General features: G+C 39.5%; 1 protein-coding gene across 1 annotated transcript in view; it reads right to left on the reverse strand.

Moving 5' to 3' along the window:
• Positions 1-2,771: 2,771 nt before the first annotated feature.
• The window catches only part of tlcd2 (TLC domain containing 2), a 54,417-nt gene continuing 36,027 nt past the window's right edge, over positions 2,772-21,161 (reverse strand). Inside the window, exon 4 of the mRNA XM_043718515.2 lies at positions 2,772-4,439. Coding sequence (XP_043574450.1) covers positions 4,062-4,439 — 378 coding nt within the window. The 3' untranslated portion in view covers positions 2,772-4,061. The remainder of the gene's footprint in view (positions 4,440-21,161) is intronic.

The following is a 21,161-nucleotide window of genomic DNA, read 5'->3' on the forward strand; positions in this document are numbered from 1 at the left end:
TTCTCACTGTGCCGGAGGGTTCGTTTTCGGATGTCTCGTCGCCGTGTTGGGTGGTGTCGTCGTGAGCCTCCAGTGGAGGCTTTGCAGGGGCTCACTGGTGCTGTTGCCTGGTGTGGTGGTGGGGCATCTGGGGGGCAGGCCTTTCAGCTCAGCGAGCAAACTTACATCCATGTTAGAGTCTGTTCCAAATAATGTAATAGCAGAGTATTTAGAAATATTTAAGCAGAGTCAGCATGGAGTAAGTGTGCCTGACAAATTTATTAGAATTCTTTGAGGATGTAGCAAAAAAGGACAGATAAAGGGCAAGCAGCAGTTGGAATCCATTGGATTTTAAGAAGGTATTTGTTAAGATGGCAGGGGCTCTCTGCAGCCTGTTCATTTTCTGCTGGGCGCAGATTGGGAATGTGATGCTCCCGACTTGCCTTGATGGATGCGGCTGCAGTGCCACCCGGGAGGTTTGGCATCACCGGGATGGAGCGACCTGTTTGATTGGCGGCACATTCACAACAATCCACTTCCTCCACTTTCCTGGCCCTCAGTGGCGGCATGTGTGTGCTGCCTATGGGACGTGGTGTGGGAATTCACTGGGGATCCTCGGACAGTACCTTCTGGGCCCATGGCCGCTTCCGTCTGGAAGGACGGGAGTTGGAGGATGTGTGACAGCACCGTCACTTGCAGGTTCCTCTCCAGGTCACTGATCATCACAGCTGGGAAATGTATTGCCGTTCCTTTGGTGTTGCTGGGTTGGAATCCTGGAATTCCTTCCCTGGTGGCATTGTGGGTTGGCCTACAAAAGTGGATGCAGAGGTTCAAGAAGGCAGCTGACTGCCACCTTCTCGCAGGAACTCGGGATGGGCAATGAATGCTGGCCTGTCTGTGATGCCCACATTCAATGAATGAATGAAAACATATGTAATACTTGTTTAAATTCGAGCCACTGACTGTTCAATTTCAGGTTTTTAAATGTATTTTGTTAATCTATCATAGGCAATTTGCTATTCAAACTTTATTTTGTTCAACTTTAAGACTCCAGTTTCAGAACAAACCGTCTCAATTGCAAAAGAATTTAAAACGGTACAATGTTAATGTCACTATTTCCCAACACTCCATCACAAGAATTTTAATTATTTCTTTCTTGCTACTTACTACGTTTAAAATATCCCAATTTTTGGCTGATTCCTCAACATACCATTCCAGGAATTTATGTTTCACAGTATTAGTGCTAATTAGGTTTACCCAGTCTACATGCAAATTGAACTTGCCCATTATTACTATGCTACTAATGTTACATACAATCCCAATTTCCTCAATGATACCATGCCCAACATTACCACTCCTGCTTGCTGGCCTATAAACAACTCCCCTTGCTATTTATTATCTCTACAAATCTGGTTCAATGTCTTGATCATTTGACTGAAGGTACTGCCTTAGTATTATATTGATTGTGTGTGGGAAATATCGTGTCTCACAAACTTGATTGAGTCTTTTTGAAGAAATCACAAAGAGGATTGATGAGGGGAGAATGGTAGACATGATCTATTTGGACTTCAGTAAGGCATCCGACAAGGTTGTTTCTCAGACTGGAGGTCTGTGACCAGTGGAGTACCACACGGATCAGTGCTGGGACCACTACTTTTAGTCATTTATATAAATGATTTGGATACAAGCATAAGAGGTACAGTTATTAAGTTTGCAGATGACACCAAAATTGGAAGTGTAGTGGACAGTGAAGGAGGTTACCTTGGAGTACAATGGGATCTTGATCAGATGGGCCAATGGGCTGAGGAGTGGCAGATGGAGCTTATTTTAGATAAACGCGAGGTGCTGCATTTTGGGAAAGCAAATCTTAGCAGGACTTATACACTTTTAATGGTAAGGTCCTCGGGAGTGTTGCTGAACAAAGAGACCTTGGAGTGCAGGTTTATAAGCTCCTTGAAAGTAGAATCGCAAGTAGACAGGATAGTGAAGGCATTTGGCATGCTTTCCTTTATTGGTCAGAGTACTGAGTATAGAAGTTGGGAGGTCATGCTGTGGCTATACAGGGCATTGGTTAGGCCACCTTTGGAATACTGTGTGCAGTTCTGGTCTCCTTCCTATTGGAAAGATGTTGTTAAACCTTATAAAGATGATGCCAGGGTTGGAGGATTTGAGATCTATGGAGAGGCTGAACAGGCTGAGGTTGTTTTGCCTGGAGCGTCAGAGGCTGAGGGGTGCCTTTATAGGAGTTTATAAAATCATGAGGGGCATGGATAGGGTAAACAGACAAAGTATTTTCCCTGGGGTGGGAGAGTCCAGAACTAGAGGGCATAGGTTTAGGGTGAGAGGAGAAAGATATAAAAGAAACCTAAGGGGCAACGTTTTCACGCAGAGGGTGATACGTGTATGGAATGAGCTGCCAGAGGAAGTGGTAGAAGTTAGTACAATTGCAACAGTTAAAAGGCACCTGGATTGGTATATGAATAGTAAGGGTTTGGAGGGATATGGGCCGGGTGCTGGCAGGTGGGACTATATTGGGTTGGGATATCTGGTTGGCATGGACGGGTTGGACCGAAGGGTCTGTTTCTGTGCTGTACATCTCTATGACTCTATGACACAATTTAGACTAATTCTCAACATTTAGATTATCATATTACAGGAGATAGATTTCAGTTACATTGATAATTTTTTCTGCTATATTTCTTCATCAAAGGACAGGATCTATTAATTAAGAAGAGGTGGATCTAAGTAAGAAATCATCTTTGTCAGGTGAAGTAAGATGACTTCATCTTATGAAGCAGCATTGTTCCAAATGCCTGTGATTTCAAATAAATTTGTTGAACTACAATGTGGTGTTGGATAACGTCTGACTTTGTCCACCCCAGTCCAACTCTGACACCTCCACATGCAGATTAATAGGCATAAGTTTGACTAAATAAATAGTTCAGATTTAATATTCTTTTGATTACATTCTACAGATTGTAAATTTAGAAAACATTTTTAAAAATAGCTCACAGATTGATCTCAAAACTAGTGGTTCACATTTTAGTCCTGTAAGAAATATATGAATGTTGTGCACAACAAAATTATTTCACATTAAAGTAAAAAAATGACTATTTTCTGTAAAATTATGTCATTACTCTCAGCTCTATTTTACTATTTTAAAACCAAACAAATAATACAAAGGCAGTCAAGAAAGTGTAGGTGGTTATTGATATGTTACAAATATATACGTATATATCAGTTAAAAAATTGATATATTATAAATATATTACAGCTTTTGAGGCTGTGTACATTCAAGATGAAATTATATTTTCATTTGTATCCTACACCACTCACTCAAGATTTCTGTATAGCTATTTGAAACATGCCATTTCTATGTATAAAATTAAGTAACACTCAGCAAACATTTATATAAAATGAAGACGTTTAGTAAACAAATTTCGCACTTTGCGTGAGTAATCAAATCATTCATTATTATCAGCATACTTTTGATGGGCTACTGTCTCACTTCCCAGTTCATTAATCTGACATGCTTATGTTTAAATTGATACATTTGAAAGGCCAGCTGAGCAACTGACAATTACGGGCATTTGTGTATAATTTACCGAGTTTTCAGCATCAAAACCAGCATGGAATTATTTAGAATGATTAGAATGAATCCTTTTGGGAGTGGTAACAATAATTGCAAAAATTAAACAACAAACACTGCAAGAGTTAAACATTGCCCGATAGTCTAACACTTGCCCAATGTAGTTTGAAGTGAGGTACTGTAAGATTATGGTATTTAATTTTGTCACATATTTAACTGCATTTGTTTAAAATGTTTAGAAAAGAAAGCATTAAAAATTTTGTATCATTTTCATTTTTTTAATAAAACTTGTAACATCATTATATTAAAAACACCACCTTTCAAAATATTAGAGATAAATTTTAAAAATATATTTACAATTAAGCCCATCAGGTTATCCAGAATTACACTGAACTGAATGGGACTATTTACATTCGAAGGAGCTAAAGGTCCCTTTTCAGCTCTTCCTTCAGAAATTAAGCACTAGTTTTGGGGAGGAAACACCACTTCAATTTTACTTCTCCTTTTCCTTCTTCCCTTCCCAGCTAGATTTCAGAAAGTCACTTCTTAGTAGTCGATAGAAAAGCACAATATTCATTAAAGTCATGATGGCCATTCCTACACTCCCGATGCTGTAATTTATTAAAGGGATGTTGTCACGGTTTAGGACCAGCCAGCGTGTCATCCAGGCCAGCGTGCTAATACGGAAGATAACATAGGTTCCCAGATTGATGATGCTGTTAATGCGGAAGCAAGTGGTTTTGTTCATGTTGGCCATCAGAAGAATTTGCCTCAGGTGCAGGAAGATGGAGTTGATTTCAACCAGTAAAGCTACGACAGCAAACCCAACGTAGCTGAAGAGGCTCACAGAAATTCCAAAACAAGTGATTACCTAGGGAAATAAACAACATTTCGGTATTTTGGACTTCACAGAGATCAGAATCCCTTAAAGACTTCAGGAAATCCAATAGCATAGACAATTCAACTAATAGGTTTTGTGGCCAATCATACAATCATTTAGCCTTTCCATTTTTTTGCTGCTTTATTCGTGAGAAAGATTAGATAAGCACCAATTCTGTAGTTGAGAATGGTAAGTAAATGGAAGGCCTTGAGATGAAGAAATTATTTAAAATTATTAATCACTTAAATTATTTTCTTACAGAAGAGGCACTGAAATAATCCATGAATGCAGGTCAGCTGGATGAAATTAGATGTCAGAAATTAAAAATTTACACCAGAACAGCTATTAGGAAGGAATTCTTGAAACAGTTGATCAGACTGATTAATAGGTTAAAATCGGTGATGTACAAAAAAGGCCAAAGGTTACAGTGGGAAAGCTATGAGAGAAACAAACTTGATGAGGATTGACAATTTTATGAGAGTTATTTAAGGCCATAACAAGCAGAGTGGAAGAAGGAGAACAAGTTGATATATTGTATTCTGAATTTCCAAAAAGCATTCAGTAAGGTCCCACATAAACAGTTACTATACAAGTATAACAGCTCATGGTATTGGAGATATTAGCCAGTGATATTAGCCTGGATAAAGATCAGCTAGTTAACATGAAACAGAAAGTCAGAATAATTGGGTAATTTTCAGTTAGGCACATTGTAGCCATCACAAGCATCCACCCTCTTCACCACGGACGCTCAGTAGCAGCAATGTGTACTATCTACAAGATGCACCTGCAGAAAATTCACCAAAGCTCATTAGATAGCACTTTTCAAACCCATGACCACCTCTATCTAGATGGACAATGGCAGCATATACATGGGAACACCATTGCCTGCAAGTTCCCCTCCAAGCAACTCACCATCCTGATTTGGAAATACATTGCCATTTCTTCACTGTCACTGGGTCAAAATCCTGGAATTCTCTCCCTAAGGGCATGTGGGTCAACCTACAGCATGTGGAATACAGCAGTTCAAGAAGGCAACTCACCACCACATGCTCAAGGACAACTTGGGACGGGCAATAAAAGCTGGCCAGCCAGCAATGCACACAAATTAATGAAAAAAAAGGGTGTCACAGGGATCAATGCAGGGACCTCAACCACTTCCAAACTATATAAATGTTTGGATGAAGAAAGTGCATTGTAGCCAAATGTGTTTATGATACAAAGGTAAAATAGGAAACCAAGTTCTGTGGAGGATGCAGAGTCTGCAAAGGGACGTAGTTTAATTGACAAAAGAAATTAGATGGAGTATAATGTGGGAAAATGTGAGGTGGTCCATTTTGGTAGGAAAATTAGAGAAGCAGAATATTATTGATTTTTTTATTTGTTCACAGCATATGGGCACTGATGGCTAAGTCAGCTTTTAATGCCCATCTCTAATTACCCTTGAGAAGATGGAAGTGAGCCATCTTCTTGAACCACTGCATTCAATGAAAGGTTGATATACTCACATTGCTGTTAGGAAGGGAAGTTCAGGGTTTCGGTTCAGCAACAGTGAAAAAAATGACAATATGGTATCAGATGGCAGAGAGAGTCATGGAGATGTACAGCACAGAAACAGATCGTTCAGTCCAACTCATCCACGCCAACCAGATATCCTAACCTAATATAGTCCCATTTGCCAGCATTTGGCCCATATCCCTCTAAACCCTTCCTATTCATAGACCCATCCAGATGCCTCTTAAATGTTGCAATTGTACCAGCTTCCACCACTTCCTCTGGCAGCTCATTCCATACACGTACCACCCTCTGCGTGAAAAAGTTGCCCCTTAGGTCTCTTTTATATCTTTCCCTTCTCATCCTTATCCTATGCCCTCTCATTCTGGACTCCCCCACCCCAGGGAAAAGACTTTGTCTACTTACCCTATCCATGTCCCTCATGATTTTTATAAACCTCTATAAGGTCACCCCTCAGCCTCCGATGCTCCAGGGAAAAGAACCACAGCCTATTCAGCCTCTCCCTGTAGCTCAAATCCTCCAATCCTAGCAACATCCTTGTAAATCTTTTCTGAATCCTTTCAAGTCTCACAACATCCTTCCGATAGGAAGGAGACCAGAGTTCCACACAATATTCCAAAAGCGGGGTGGGAGAGACCAGAACAAGAGGGCATAGGTTTAGAGTGAAGAGGGGGAAAAATTTAAACGGGACCTAAGGGGAAATGTTTTCATGCAGAGGGTGGTGCATGTATGGAATGGGCTGCCAGAGGATGTGGTGCAGGCTGGTACAATTATAATTCTGTACAGTTGCAACATGACCTCCCAAATCCTATATTCAATGGTGGGACCAATAAAGGAATGCATACCAAATGCCATCTTCACTATCCTATCTAACTGCAATTCCACTTTCAAGGAGCTATGAACCCGCACTCCAAGGTCTCTTTGTTCAGCAACACTCCACAGGAGATCGAGACTCTCCAGAATTTTGTGGTTTAGAGGGATCTGAATGTCTTTGCACAGGAATCACAAGAAGTTAACACACTTGCCAGTAATTAGGAACACAAATAAAATATCGGCCTTTATTATATGAGGAGTTCAACACAAAAGCAGGGAAATCTTTTTAGACCTGTACAAGCAATGTGTGGGAGTACTGCTTACAGTTCAGGTCTCCAAATTGAAAGGGGGATATACTTACATTGCTGACAATTTAGAAAAGGTTCATGAGATTGATTCATGACATTAACGGATTGTTTTAAAGTTGAGCAGATCCAGAGGGAGCTTTCTCTCATGGGGAATCTAGAATGATGAGCAGAGCTTCATAATAAGGGGTCTCCCAATTTAGATTTGAATGAGGAATTTCTTCTCTTCGTGAATTGCTTGTGTTTGGAATTCTCTTCCACAGAGTGCAGTGGAGTGGCGTCATTGAACATATTCAAAGATGAATGAAATTTTTGACTTAGAGGGGAATTGAACCAAATAGGGAATAGATAGTTACGTGGAATTAAAGCCATTATTGGATAAGCCATGGTCTTACTGAATTAGGGGGAAGGCTCAAAGGATCAAATGGGCCACCTCTGCCCCTATTTTTATGTTCTTTTGACTTTTCATATATTAGTAAATTAACAAAATAACTTGAAGGGAAGAATGAAAGCAACAATGCTGGAGAAACAAGTAAAATCTACAATGCTGGAGATAAAATAAAATGGACAATGCTGAAATAAAACAGTAAATGCTAGAAAGATGCAGTTATTAACTTCAAAAGAATGCAGTCCAACATTTGAATAAAAATCTTCACCCCAAATTTTAAACATTTTTTTCATATTTCCATTTGTTCCATTACTTACCTGGTTAGACTCTGCTTGGAATACTGTGAACAGACGTGGGCACCATACCTTAGGAACATATACTGGCCTTGGAGCAAGTACAATGTCAACTTAGAAGAATGATGCCAGATGTTAGATATTATGATGAAAAATTATACAAATTAGGCCTGTTGAAGGTTGACAGGTAACCTGATTGAAGTTTGTAAGATATTAACAAAAGACAAGGCAGATAAAAATAAACTATTTCCACTGGTTGGGGAATTCTAGAACTAGAGGGCATATTTTGAGACTTAAATCCAAACCATTCAGGAGAGATGTTAGGAAGCATTTCTACACACAAAGAGGCTAGATGTTTGGAATTATCTTCCACAAATGGCAATGGATGGTGGTTCAGTTGTTAATTTTGAATCTGATGCATATAAATCTTTGTTAAGCAAACACATTCAGGGATATGGGCCAAAGACAGGTATATGGAGTTAAGCCATTGGTCAGCCAGAATCTTTTTTTTTAGATTACAGTGTGGAAACAGGCCCTTCGGCCCAACAAGTCCACACCGACCCGCCGAAGCGAAACCCACCCATACCCCTACATTTACCCCTTACCTTACACTACAGGCAATTTAGCATGGCCAATTCACCTGACCCTGCACATCTTTGGATGGTGGGAGGAAACCGGAGCACCCGGAGGAAACCCACGCAGACACGGGGAGAACGTGCAAACTCCACACAGTCAGTCGCCTGAGGCGGGAATTGAACCCAGGTCTCTGGCGCTGTGCAGCAGCAGGCTAACCACTGTGCCACCGTCCCGCCCCATTGAATGCTGGAACAAACTTGAGGGGCTGAATGGCCTACACTTGTTCCAATGCTTTTCTAACTCCGATTCTGTTTTTTTCAATATAATTTGCATCATATTTATTCCCTCGTGCAGTCTAGTCACCCATATGTTGTAAAATAAAGCCATTCATGTAGAACAGGCTCAGCTGTTGAATGCTAGTTGTGCAGCAATCAAGCTTAAGTATTCAATTAATTACAGTATTGCATTGGATTTCACAGCACTTGCTGTGGATTAGACTCTAACCTTAAAATAATCCACAATCTTTCCTTGCAGCAGCTGTGCAATACAATTAATTGCTAGTTTTCATCAAGAGTGTGTTTTGCATGAGAAATAAAACTAGTAATTTTAAACAGCAGCACTGCACTGTGATACAGCACCAATGTTTTGAAAAATGAATTAACAAGCATCATGTTATTAATAAGAAAGTAACAGCTGACTCTTGACATTAAGCAGTTCATCTGCATCATAAAGAGGCTCAAGTAAGTAAATCTCAGCCACTTCAAAAGGAATTCTACTTCAGTTTAAAACAAAATGATTATGAGAACAGGAAATTTTCTAGAATGTGTAAGTTAGAGCTGAAAGAATTGGTTTATTTATTCACTAAGGATGGAAGTTAGCAATAAGGGCATTCTTCAGATCAAATCTCATTTTACTACATACGCCCAGACCAGATGTCATTGTTTGATGAGAGGGGGCGAGTACTGAATCAGGGAATAAATGAGGAAAGATTTGTCTGGCTCCACACCTCTGTGCGATGGTTCATCGGGGGAAGCAAATGTGAGGGCAAATACAACTGGACAGGTCAGAACAGAAATCTTAAAAAAAACTATCCGATTCTTCTTCTAGTAATTTCCTTCCCTGTGTTTCAGAAATAAACATTGCTAAAAAGAGACATGAGCAAAATTTTCATCTTGTATTCAAGGTACATAAGGTACTACTAGGGTTACTTAGAAAGTAAAAACTAATTAATGTATACAGCTTGAGATAAAGTGCTGATCAGTTCAGTTATTGTCAGCATGGAGGTGGTGTAGGAACAATTAACTGGCTTAAGTAGCTGCTCAACCAGCATCTAATGAGGATACTGAGGTCCCCAAAGTGCACCTCACAATCTAGCATGTGAATAATATGGGATATCCACAACTTGGCAGATTTTCATATGCAATGCAAATGTCTCATAATATTGCAGGAGTTCAAGGCCAACCACAATACATATAATTGCATTCCCCGGGACTGGAGTAGTCATACATGCAAATGCAACTATGTTAACAAATTCTAGATATTATCTGTATCAACCTGTTCAGAGATGTTATAACACTTCTAGACCAGGTGGCATTTGAACCCAGGGTCTCTGACTCAGAGGTAGGGTCACTAACTACTGTGCCACATGAATTATAGATATTTTTTGTGATACTCTTTGTCTCCAAAGAGGATAGATCAGAGGCTGTTCACTCTAAAGTCTAGAAACTGACTATGTTGCTTGTTGCATGCCTGTGTTATTTGAAGATTGAACCAAGGGCAATATGTATAAGGTCTAGCTGCACTGGATGGGTGCTAAAGGGCTGAGTTCTGCTCCAGAAACTTTGGCACATACACAAATTATACCAGAAAATGTTAAGATAAGTATGGGCCCATGAAGAATGTAACTGATTGTTCAGCAATTAAGGTATTTCCCTGAAAATGACTGAATTGCAAAGCACGCAGGAATAATTACATCTTGTAATTCAACACCTTTTCATTTGTTGTTTTGCTTTACTTAAATAACCTTTACAGAATCTGAAGTTGAGTACACAGTGACCTCAACAATAACATCCTAAATATTCCATCGTACTTTTCATGATGTAGAGCAAAGAGTAATAAGTGAAGATGGATCATAACACAAAGCACAGTCAAACAAAACTTACATGAGGTTCAATCTGATGTAAACAGTAGTCACTCTAAGGGCAGAATTTTCCCTTCCCTGTGTGATGTAAACAATGGTGAAAAAGATGGAGAAATACCGAGAGACTGAAAAGAATTTAGAATCTTAACATTGAGGAAAATATTAGTGATTGTCCCCTTGAGCCTTAAATGGCAACTTCCAAATGACAGTGACTAACTTACTTCCATGTATTTACATACCTCTACTCACCTTACTTGTACACCACTTCCAATTCTCCTCTCTTTCTCATTGTGTCAATCAAAGCAGGTACCTGGCAACTACAGCTCACTGAATACTTATTCTTGCAATCATTTAACTGCTTCTTCAGGGCAATATGCTCCATGGTGACCAACTTCCTTAATGCTTCAATAACTCAAGTCAGCACCAGTAAACCACCAGCCTCAGCACATCGTCAATCTGACTGTTAGACCAACTCACACATCACTTCCACCTTGAACACTTTATTCTGGTGCTCAGGGACAGCTATAACTTGCATGCTTCTACCAAGTTGCTTTGCACGCAGGGTTATGTGCATATCTTATGCATCTGATCAGGGTCCTTTGTACTATTCTTAGCTTGCTTTCTTCATGGTCACTCTGTTTGTACTTACTTAAATGTTGCCAGCCTTTATTTACTTCATGCTGCTTTTTTAGCTGTCACTCACTGATTTCTGTGCTAACTGATGGGGTCCTAGTCTCTGTGTAGCTCACATTGCTTTCTTCGAGCGCAGGGTCTTCAGTTTTCAGTGACAGGCTACCAGCCTCTGTGTGTTGCATTGCTTTACAGGCTGGCAGTCTGTAACGGGGAGCATTGAATAGTCTGGGAGGAAGACATGTTGCTGTGTGGCACCATGTTATGTTAATGTCACACCCTGCAGCATGTGCCAGCACTTACATAGCAAACACATTACATTTGCTTCAAACAAATGGCCATATGTGAACGTCAAAAGGAAGTGATTCTTAATGGGTGAAAAGCGACAATGGTCAGGTATGAGATATCACCAGAGTCAGTCAAGAAGTGTGTCTGATACCAGTCTGGTGAATGGGATGGTTTTTCCTGAATTTAAACAAAGTGAAGGATTGAGTATTGTGTAAGGAGATGAAAAAGCTTTAGTGGTGATTCCAGAGCAGGAGTGGTGATGAGATATCCTCACTGAGTGAATGGGAAGTGCAGAGAGCAGAGAAGAGTTAGTCATGTAGGAGGATGATGTGGACGAGGGCTATTGAGTGGACATGATGCATGCTGTAGTGAGAGGTGTAGTCCATGAGCCTTGATGAGATGTGTGTGCAGTGGCAAAGTTAAGATGAGCGGTGGCGCTGTGAGTGTGCAATATAGCAGAGACAAGATGGTGGCACTTAGCCTTGCAGAGTGCAGAAAATCACTGGCCTTTCTTCTGCACTGCTGGATGTCCTGCTTCACCCAGGACACAGCATTGACCTGGCTTGGTCTGGTAGCAAGGCCATATGTGGCTGTCTGCAGGAAATAGGTCCAGCTTCCTCTCTCCCACCAATGCCCCCTGTCCATAAAGCTGGGAGAGAGTTCTCCTTTATTCTGGGCCAGGTCCTTGAACAGCAGAATGTGTGGGCCAGTTTTCAGCTTGCAGCATTTGAAGTGATGTGCAGTTGGTCCTTAATCACAGCAGTGGTCACAGCAGTGGTGAGCAAGTCTGGCTCTTCTGCCACGCAATTCCTCAAGAAAGGCACCCAAGAGCCTCGCTGTATTATTAATGAGGCAGAAGACGTCTATGAGAAATATTACTCCTCAGCATGGTGGACCAACACCATGAATCTCACTCAACAAAATACTTCAACTGAAAACTGGAAAATTCCATCCAATGTTTTTGATTATTGATTAGAAATATTGGACCTATGATGATTAACTAAACCAAATACCAGGGGACAGAACATTGTAATATTGCAATTTCCTCAAGTCATTCACCAACACCAATGTGAATTTTGCAATGTTTTTGATTGATACCTCATTTGACAAATGTGCTGAAGTATTAATACAATCTATTTCATCAAATTGTACAAACTGTACAATTGAGCTGAAAATGTGTTGCTGGAAAAGCACAGCAGGTCAGGCAGCATCCAAGGAGCAGGGGAATCGACGTTTCGAGCTTGAGCCCTTCTTCAGGAATCATGCCCGAAAAACGATTCTCCTGCTCCTTGGATGCTGCCTGACCTGCTGCGCTTTTCCAGCAACACATTTTCAGCTCTGATCTCCAGCATCTGCAGTCCTCATTTTCTCCTCCAAACTGTACAATTGCCAATCTGCAAGTCCTTTCAAATATATGAAGAAGTGTTCTGTTCCACCTAAGCTCTAATTGAATTTTGCAATACCAACTTCAACTAAACTGTAATCTTGCCCTGAGAAAAACAATGTTATATTTGAAAACATGAGAATTCAAAATGGCAAAAGGCAGTTCTGAATACTGTTGTGGCTTTACAACATATCCATCTAACAGCGAAGCTAGGAACTAATAGGGATGTACAATGTCACAATGTAATCCGCTGCCCAACTGTTTGTTTGCATCTGCAGTCCTCACTTTCTCCTCCCTGTTTGTTTAATAAGACCAGTTCATTTATTTGGTTAATTTACTCCCATTTTCTTGTATTAAGAAAAATTGTAGAGTTAAATTAAATCCACAGTTAGAATGCTGACACATACACGGGCAGCTAGGCACGTGGATAGTTGGAACTGATAGTAACCTCTGAGTCCTTATCAGCAACCTGAAGGCTTAATGATCTCTGCACCATTCTGAGCTACTCAACAACTTACTGATGCCTCACAAGGCTACAAGATTAATAACAACAATAACATGCAGGTTCTGGAGGAGAGATAAGGGCAGCATCTGAAAAGTAGGGGTGATAAATAAGATCAGAGTTACCAGACAACCTGCTTCCTAGGATTTTTGATTAAGTCAAATGTCAGAAATGTCATGTTGGAATTCAAGAAATGTACTACGACATTTTTCTCAATGTTTCAGATCCTTTCTGTACCTGAGATTGCTGAGATTATTTTGTACAATAATCTACTACACCATTATTATGATCAATAGCATGCTTGAAATTTGAAAACCTGCCAATTCTAACTATGGTATGTTTCAAACAAGAGTCTTTAACAGCTCAGGAGAGGAAACAGCTAATGCATAAAATACACTGAATATGTATACAGTTCCTCAAACACCTGCACAATAAAAATATTTACTGAAGTATTATTCTGTTTCATGTGCCATTACTTTATCAAGTAACTGATAAAAATTCAGGTTTAATCTCACTATAGTGTTTTTTAAACAAGGACTAGTTTATGTTCTGCAATAAAAATTTAATTTCCTTTTACTTATATAACCTCTCCACCCTTTTCTAAAAGAAGTGCATTAAATAATAAACTGTCCCTCCTGATTCTAGTGCTTTCAAATTTGCCAAACTCTGAAACTATAATCTGGAAAATGAATATTTATGGTGAAAAATGGATAACTAACAGTGTCACCATTTGACCTACGTCTCTGAGATTGAAGAGTGTGGGACAGAAGCCAAGATTTAATCCAGCAGTATTATAAAATCAGTAAAGTTAGATGTTAGAAGTCTTGAAAGACTGAAAGAGGATTTCCAGAGTATTGAGGTACTAGAAAGAAGGATGGACTGCACAAGGAGACAATCAAATAAACTAAATAATTCTGCCCCTGGCTTTCCTCACTGTTTTAAAAAAATGGGTGGCATGGTGGCTCAGTGGTTAGCACTGCTGCCTCACAGTGCCAGGGACACATTTTCAATTCCTGCCTCGGGCTACTGTCTGTGTGGAATTTGCACAATCTCTCTGTGTGGAGTTTGTACATTCTCCCTGTGTCTGCATGGGTTTCCTCCCACAATCCAAAAATGTGCAGGCCAGGTGAATTGGCCATGCTAAATTGCCTGTAGTATTAGGTGCATTAGTCAGGGGTAAATGTAGGGGAATGGGTCTGGGTGGGTTACTCATCGGAGGGTCGGTGTGGACTTGGTGGGCAACATGGCCAAAAGGGAATCTAATCTAATCAAAGAGTCTTAATTTCCATCAGTGAAGACTTGTGGAGCTGCTAATTCTGTAATTGCATCACATCACTGCATCTGAAGTCAAAATGAATGGGATTATTGAACAGCTCTCCTCGTGACCTTCAGCACACAGGATACATCATAACTGATCTATGTGCTACCATAAGTCAGATCTTTGCAAAACACATGACGAATTAATCAATATTATACAATTAAAGACGGAAATGGCAAATGCTACTTAAATCTTAGTACACAATCTTCACATCAGTAACTGGATATAAATTCAAATTCTCAATTATTTAGAATAAATCTTTGTGCAATGTGAACATCACTACATCACATAAACTTTAATATAAAGAAAATTAGAACCATTAAAACATTCTGAGAGCTTTGCCACTTTTTCTCTCTTTCCATCATTGTTTCCATTCTGCGTAGGGATAAAGGGTTCAAAATACACGGAGGCACCAGCATGGGAGCCAGAATTTGAGACTTGTTGTCATTTCAATACAGATTCTGGCTCTCCCAAGTTACTGCTTCAGCATCTCTAATCACACATTCACTCTTCCCTGTCCTTTTCTTTTGATTGTTTCATTTTGCCTTTCTGGGGCAAACAACACAGCTTGGATGTTGGCAGAATCAAATGCAACCTGAACTATGTGATATCTTCCCAACAGCTTTCTGACCCTGAATGGTGAGCTGGAGATAGAAGTGGATGATGTAGATCTCCTCCTTGGCCTGGGTCACATTGCTGACCAACTTCAGAATCTTGTAACTCATGGTAACTCTTGTGTACCATGGAGTGGATGCAGCAAATGGGGAACTGGAGAATTAACCCTTGGTTTTGGGCTGAATAGGCATCATTGCCTTTCAAAGAGTCAAAGAAGGTGCTGCACTCCCTGTCCTATGCTTGATTCTCTGTTCATGGGTGCTTGTTAGGCTCTGATTCTGAACCCTGGGATCCGTCTATCACCGTGTCTAAGTCAAGTGTTAACAGCAGCGCTGTGAGCAGCAGCACAGTTTCTGTGTACACATGTTGTGCTCACTTCTGTGGAGTGTACAGAAAGATGGCAGATTGTTATCTCATAGTTCTGTGTTATTAAATTATTCTCAATAACTTCGTACATTGTATTAATATTTCCAACAATGTGTCATGAAACAGAATTCAGTAGAAACTATTTTATATATCCTGAACAGTGAGGAAACACTGTGATAAGCTGTCAATGAACCTTAACTGGTTTACTATTGAAATGCTTGATGAGATTACAACATGGAATCTCAATCATTACATTAAACGTTTACTCTAGACTCACACTCATGCTCTTTCTCAAAAGCCCTGTGATTTGAACCATGTAGCGGTTTCAGTATAAATCTGACCAAGATTAGTTATCAGCACTGAAACTCAAAACTTCCTGAATAATAGAACTCAACAGCTCGCTAGGTAAGTTTTCTCACTATCCCAACTGATGGTATTACTGAACAAGTGGGGATATGGGCCAAATGCTAGTAAATGGGACTAGATTAATTTAGGATATCTGGTCGGCATGGACAAGTTGGACCAAAAGGTTTGTTTCTGCGCTGTATATCTCTATGACTCTATAAGTCATTTCACAGAATGAAATCTGGCTTGATAGATTGCACGCATTTTTCTGATTGGTTAACATAGGATGGTTAACCTCTGAAAGATATTCACATGAAACTGCAGAAGTTCTTTAACAAAACACTGAAGAGCAAAAATAAAAATAAATCTACACAATATAGAGGTCAGTCATGTAGATCTTAACTCAAACTTTAAAAACAAAAGGTTCAACCTGTTTTCTAACATCATCTAACATAGGGACTCAATCCCAGAGAATTATCAGTCCTATTTCAGTTTTTAAAGATTTTTACTGATGCTTTCAAGTTCCTTTCCTTTGGACTGTATAGACAGCTTTAGGACTCCTTTCCGAGTACACTTGCATGAATCTCCCACAATTCTACTGGGCTAAACTTCTACAGTTCTAACAACTTGAATATTTCTACTCAAATTCAGCTGGCTTGGAAACTCCACTGAAGTGAAATCACTTCTGCTGAGATAACTGGCTTTCCTGAATAGACTGGATTCTCCTGCTCAGAGAAACAGTTCTACTTACATGTGCTTACTCTGTATGCCAATAAACACAATGGTATATATATTTTATCTATACTACAGGGTTTCTCTCAGGCACTCTATTGCAAACACATGCTTTCTTGGAACTAATGTACTTAAGTCACTGTTCCAAATTGACTTTCTGACCATGTTAAATAAAAACCCTCAGAGTTCATCCACATCCATCTGCCTCTATTTTGAAATCCAATATAGTATATAATATACATGTTTCATGCTCACGTGCTTAATCATCAGAGGAGTTCCTGAACAAGGTTGTACTTGAAATCAAAAACAAACATCTCATAGGACTGTCAAATGTAATTATCCAGTATAAAAAAAAAGTCAACAAAGAGTGATTAGATTATAGCTGTTTATTAAACTGTGACATTAAAAAAGTTCAATAAAAATGTATTGATTGTGGAAGTGCATGCATACACACATATACATTTTGGGGCAGTCTGAATTATTGTTTAGTAAAAACAAAAGTGGAGGAGATTTATCTTGTGAACCTAGGTTCAGAGCATAACAAGAGTATTAGACACTTAACTCAGTAGTTCACTTAACATTTAGAAAATCATGATATACTAGGCAGAGTCAATGTGGTTTTGTGAAAGGGAGATAATGTCTGATAAATGCATTAAAGTTCTCTGAGGACGTTACAAGCAAGATGGAAAAAAGGAGAATCAGAGGCGGTAGTACATTTGAATTTCCAAAACACCGGAAAACAATACCAATTATGCTCATTATCATATCAACCATGACCTTACCAAAGGCAGAGCAGACTTGATGGCCTACTCACCCTCCTTATGATCTTATAAGCGACAGCCATTTGGAGTCAAACATTATTCATTTCTAAAATATGATGCTTCTCAATACGAACATACGAAATAGGAACATAAGTAGACCACTGAACCTATCAAGGGCTGCTCCACTATTCAATAAGAACTATGTTCTGGACTCCACCACCATTAAAAAGATCCTTCCTGCAACTAACTTGTCTAGTCCTGTTAGAGTTTTATAGGTTTCTATGAGGCCCCTCCTCACTTTTCTAAACTCCAGTGACTACAATCCCAACTGAATCAATTGTTCTTTAAACCTCAGCCCTTCCATTTGTGGAATTAATTTGGTAAACCTTTGCTGCACTTTATAAGGAGACTAAACCTGCACTCAATATTCTAGGTGTAGCCTCACCAATGGACAAAATAATTGCTGCAAGACATCTTACTGCTGTACTCGAATCCTCTCACTACAAAGGCCAACATGCAGCTTGCTTTCTTTACTGCTTGCTTCAACTGTGCACGTACTTTCAGCAACTGGTGCATAAAGATAAGTACCTAGGTCACATTGAACATTCCCCTCTCTCAATTTTCAGCCAAATAACAATCTGTCTTTCTATTTTTGAAACCAAAGTGGACAACCTCACAGTTATCCACATTATACCTCATCTGTCAAAATCACGTCTGTGAATCCTCCTCACAGCTTACCTTTCCACCCAGCTTTGTGTCACCTGCTTAATCATTCTATTTAGTTCCCTCAACTAAATCGTTAACAGATATTGTCTATTGATGGGGTCCTAGTACTGATCCCTGCGGTGCCCCACTAGTCACTGCCTGCCATTCAGAAAATGACCTATTTATTCTTACTCTTTGTTTCCTGTCTACTAACCAATTTTCTATCCATCTTAATACGCTTCCCCAATCCCTTGTGCTTTAACGTCCCGCGTTAATTTTTTAAGTGGGATTTTGTTGAAAACCTTCTGAAAGTCCAAATAAACCACATCAACTGGTTCTCCCAATCAATTCTACTAATTACTTCATCAAAGAATTGTAGTAGATTTGTCAAGCATGATTTCCTTTTTGCAAGTCCATGTTGACTGTGTCTGATTCTACCACTGTCTTCTAAGTGCTCTGCTACAAATTCCTTGATAATGGACTCTAGCATCTTCCTCACTCCTGACGTCAGACTCACTGGTCTATAATCCCATTTTCTCTCTACTTTCTTTCTTAAATAGTGGAGTTACATTAGCTACCCTTCAATATCTAGGAACTGTTCCAGAGTCTAAAGATAGTGTCATAGCAAGTGCATCATACTAAAAAATCTCAATCAATGTGGAAATCTAAAATCATAATATACGTAGAAAATATGCCATCTTCAAAGTTTCATCAGATGAATCAGGAAATTTATTCCTCCATCATTAAAACGGCATGGCCAATATGACTATAAAGAGAGATAAAAACTGTTTTTAAAAAGAAAAAAAATAATTTAAGGAATTCCCACTGCATAGGTTGAATAGTGCACGATATTTACTGCATGTTCTACAACTCAGTTTACTAGTTAAGAAATTACATTTTAACAATAAAATTGTCACATGGCCCAATCCCAAAATGCACCTTTACCTTTGCAGCCAATGAAATACATTTAAAGTGAGCCAATATTGTAAGTTAGGGAACATTCAGTGGTAGCCCAATTTCAGAGCAAAACAATTCATTCTCACTGATGTAAATCAGGTCAAGGATTGGCTAAAACACCTACTGAAACATTTTAGTTTAAAAATAACAAACGCTATTCTTTCAGTCAATGCATCAACCTTCACTCATTCATTCTAGGAATCAAACTGCATTCATTAATTCAATGAATTAAACTTTACTTATACAAATTGCACAATGTACAGTTACATTATGTTTAAAAGACATTTGGACAAGTTCATTAATAGGAAAGGTTTGGAGGGATATGGACTAAGCGCAGGCAAATAGGACTAGTTTAGTTTGGGAACACGGTTGGCGTGGACTGGTTGGACGGTGGACGGTGGACGGTGACTCTACATGTAACATGGAAAAAAAACACATCTTCAAATCACTCAAGCTGACTTTGAATCAAGCCATTCCAAATAGTGCAAGTAATATTTTCTTTCAATTTATTGTTTCAATTCAATGTTTTCCATCAGACATATTAGTCAGTGACATTTCCATTATTCTTTCACATTATGCTATTGAACTAGAGGATGACTCCAAATTGTCAAATGATAAACACACTCAAACGTGATAAAATTACTCAAACATGATAAAATTTAAAAATGAATAAAGCTAAAATTACAGCAAGGGAGATAAAATTTAGATAGATGGCAGGGACGAGTCCCAACCCATTAGAAACACTTATGGAGGCAGGGGGGCCAGGAAGTGTTCTGCTGAAATGTTAGGCCAGCCCCGCAAGTTAATTCTACCTCCTCATAGAGCTATCTCCCAGGAGTGTGCAATGTCTAATGCTGGCAATCCAATGCATCCTTAATTGGGGTTCTGATGCAGATATGTGAAGGGCACTTTCCCAGCCTCAGGCAATTTTGCCAGCACTGCACAGGCCCATTGCTATACCAGTTGCCCCTCCAACCTAGAGAAGGCAACTGAGGGAAAAGCTGTGAACAACTTGAAGAGTTTTAAATATAAAACTGCAAAATAAAAACAGGCTGGAGACTGATACAGTGAAAGCTGGTAAAGATGATACACCCACTGTGTTCCTGCTGCTCCTGTTACTTCACCCTTAGCAGCCCTCTCCATGGTGAGACATTAAGGCTGCCAGTCTCCCTAGCCATGACCACACTGTGTCAAACCCCTGTCTGTTGCACTTGCCAGCCTTCTCAAATTGGATGGAAAACACAGAAGCAAGCTGTTTATTGGTGAACTGTACACTAGTGAAGCAATGTGCATTAGAACTGGAAATGGTCCTGGTAGTGGAAAATGCTTTTAATGCCAGAATCAGAGTTTTACAGGACGGAAACAGACCCTTCTATTCAACTCATCCATGCAGATAGCCTCAACTGATCTAGTCCTGTTTTCCGCATTTAGCCCATATTCCTCCAAACCCTTCGTACTCATGTACTCATCCAGATGCCTTTTAAATTTACTTGAAATTGGTTCCTGTGGCCACAGTCCTGTCGCTGTTCAGCCAGCTCAAAGGTTAGGTACAGCATAACAATAGCAATGCTTGACTGGTTTATTAACCAGCTTGCTTGGGAATGCTGCATCATGTAATCAAATGATTTGGATTTTGAAACATTGATCTGCTAAAATGTTCGAAACAGTCACAATGAGAAATGCTTGTCAGCCTTCATTTTACTATTCACGTGGTCATATTAACCACACACCCAAACTTATCAACATACAATGGTTTCCAGTTCACCCTAATGTTGAAATTCTTATCATGCATTCAAACCGCTGAGATGTCTTTCCTCCTTATCTCTGTAGTCTCTTCTAGCTCTAAAACCTAAGAATGCTGCCTTCCTCTAAGTCTGGTTCCTTGTTAATTCAACATCCTTCATCCCTTATTGATTATTTTGCTTGCATCCATCGAAGCCAACAGTCCCTAAATCCTGTAGGTTTCTTTTCTTGTAGATGTTTCTTCAATCCTAACTCTGTTTAAAACTTTTGCCATCTGCCCAAATTCCTCTCCTTCACAGCGTATCAATTTCTGTCTGATAGCACTGTTGTGAATTAATCA

This window comes from Chiloscyllium plagiosum, unplaced genomic scaffold, assembly GCF_037043375.1.
Source record: "Chiloscyllium plagiosum isolate Xiang-an unplaced genomic scaffold, Cpla_swu_hap1 HiC_scaffold_31, whole genome shotgun sequence".
In the NCBI taxonomy this organism is placed as follows: domain Eukaryota; kingdom Metazoa; phylum Chordata; class Chondrichthyes; order Orectolobiformes; family Hemiscylliidae; genus Chiloscyllium; species Chiloscyllium plagiosum.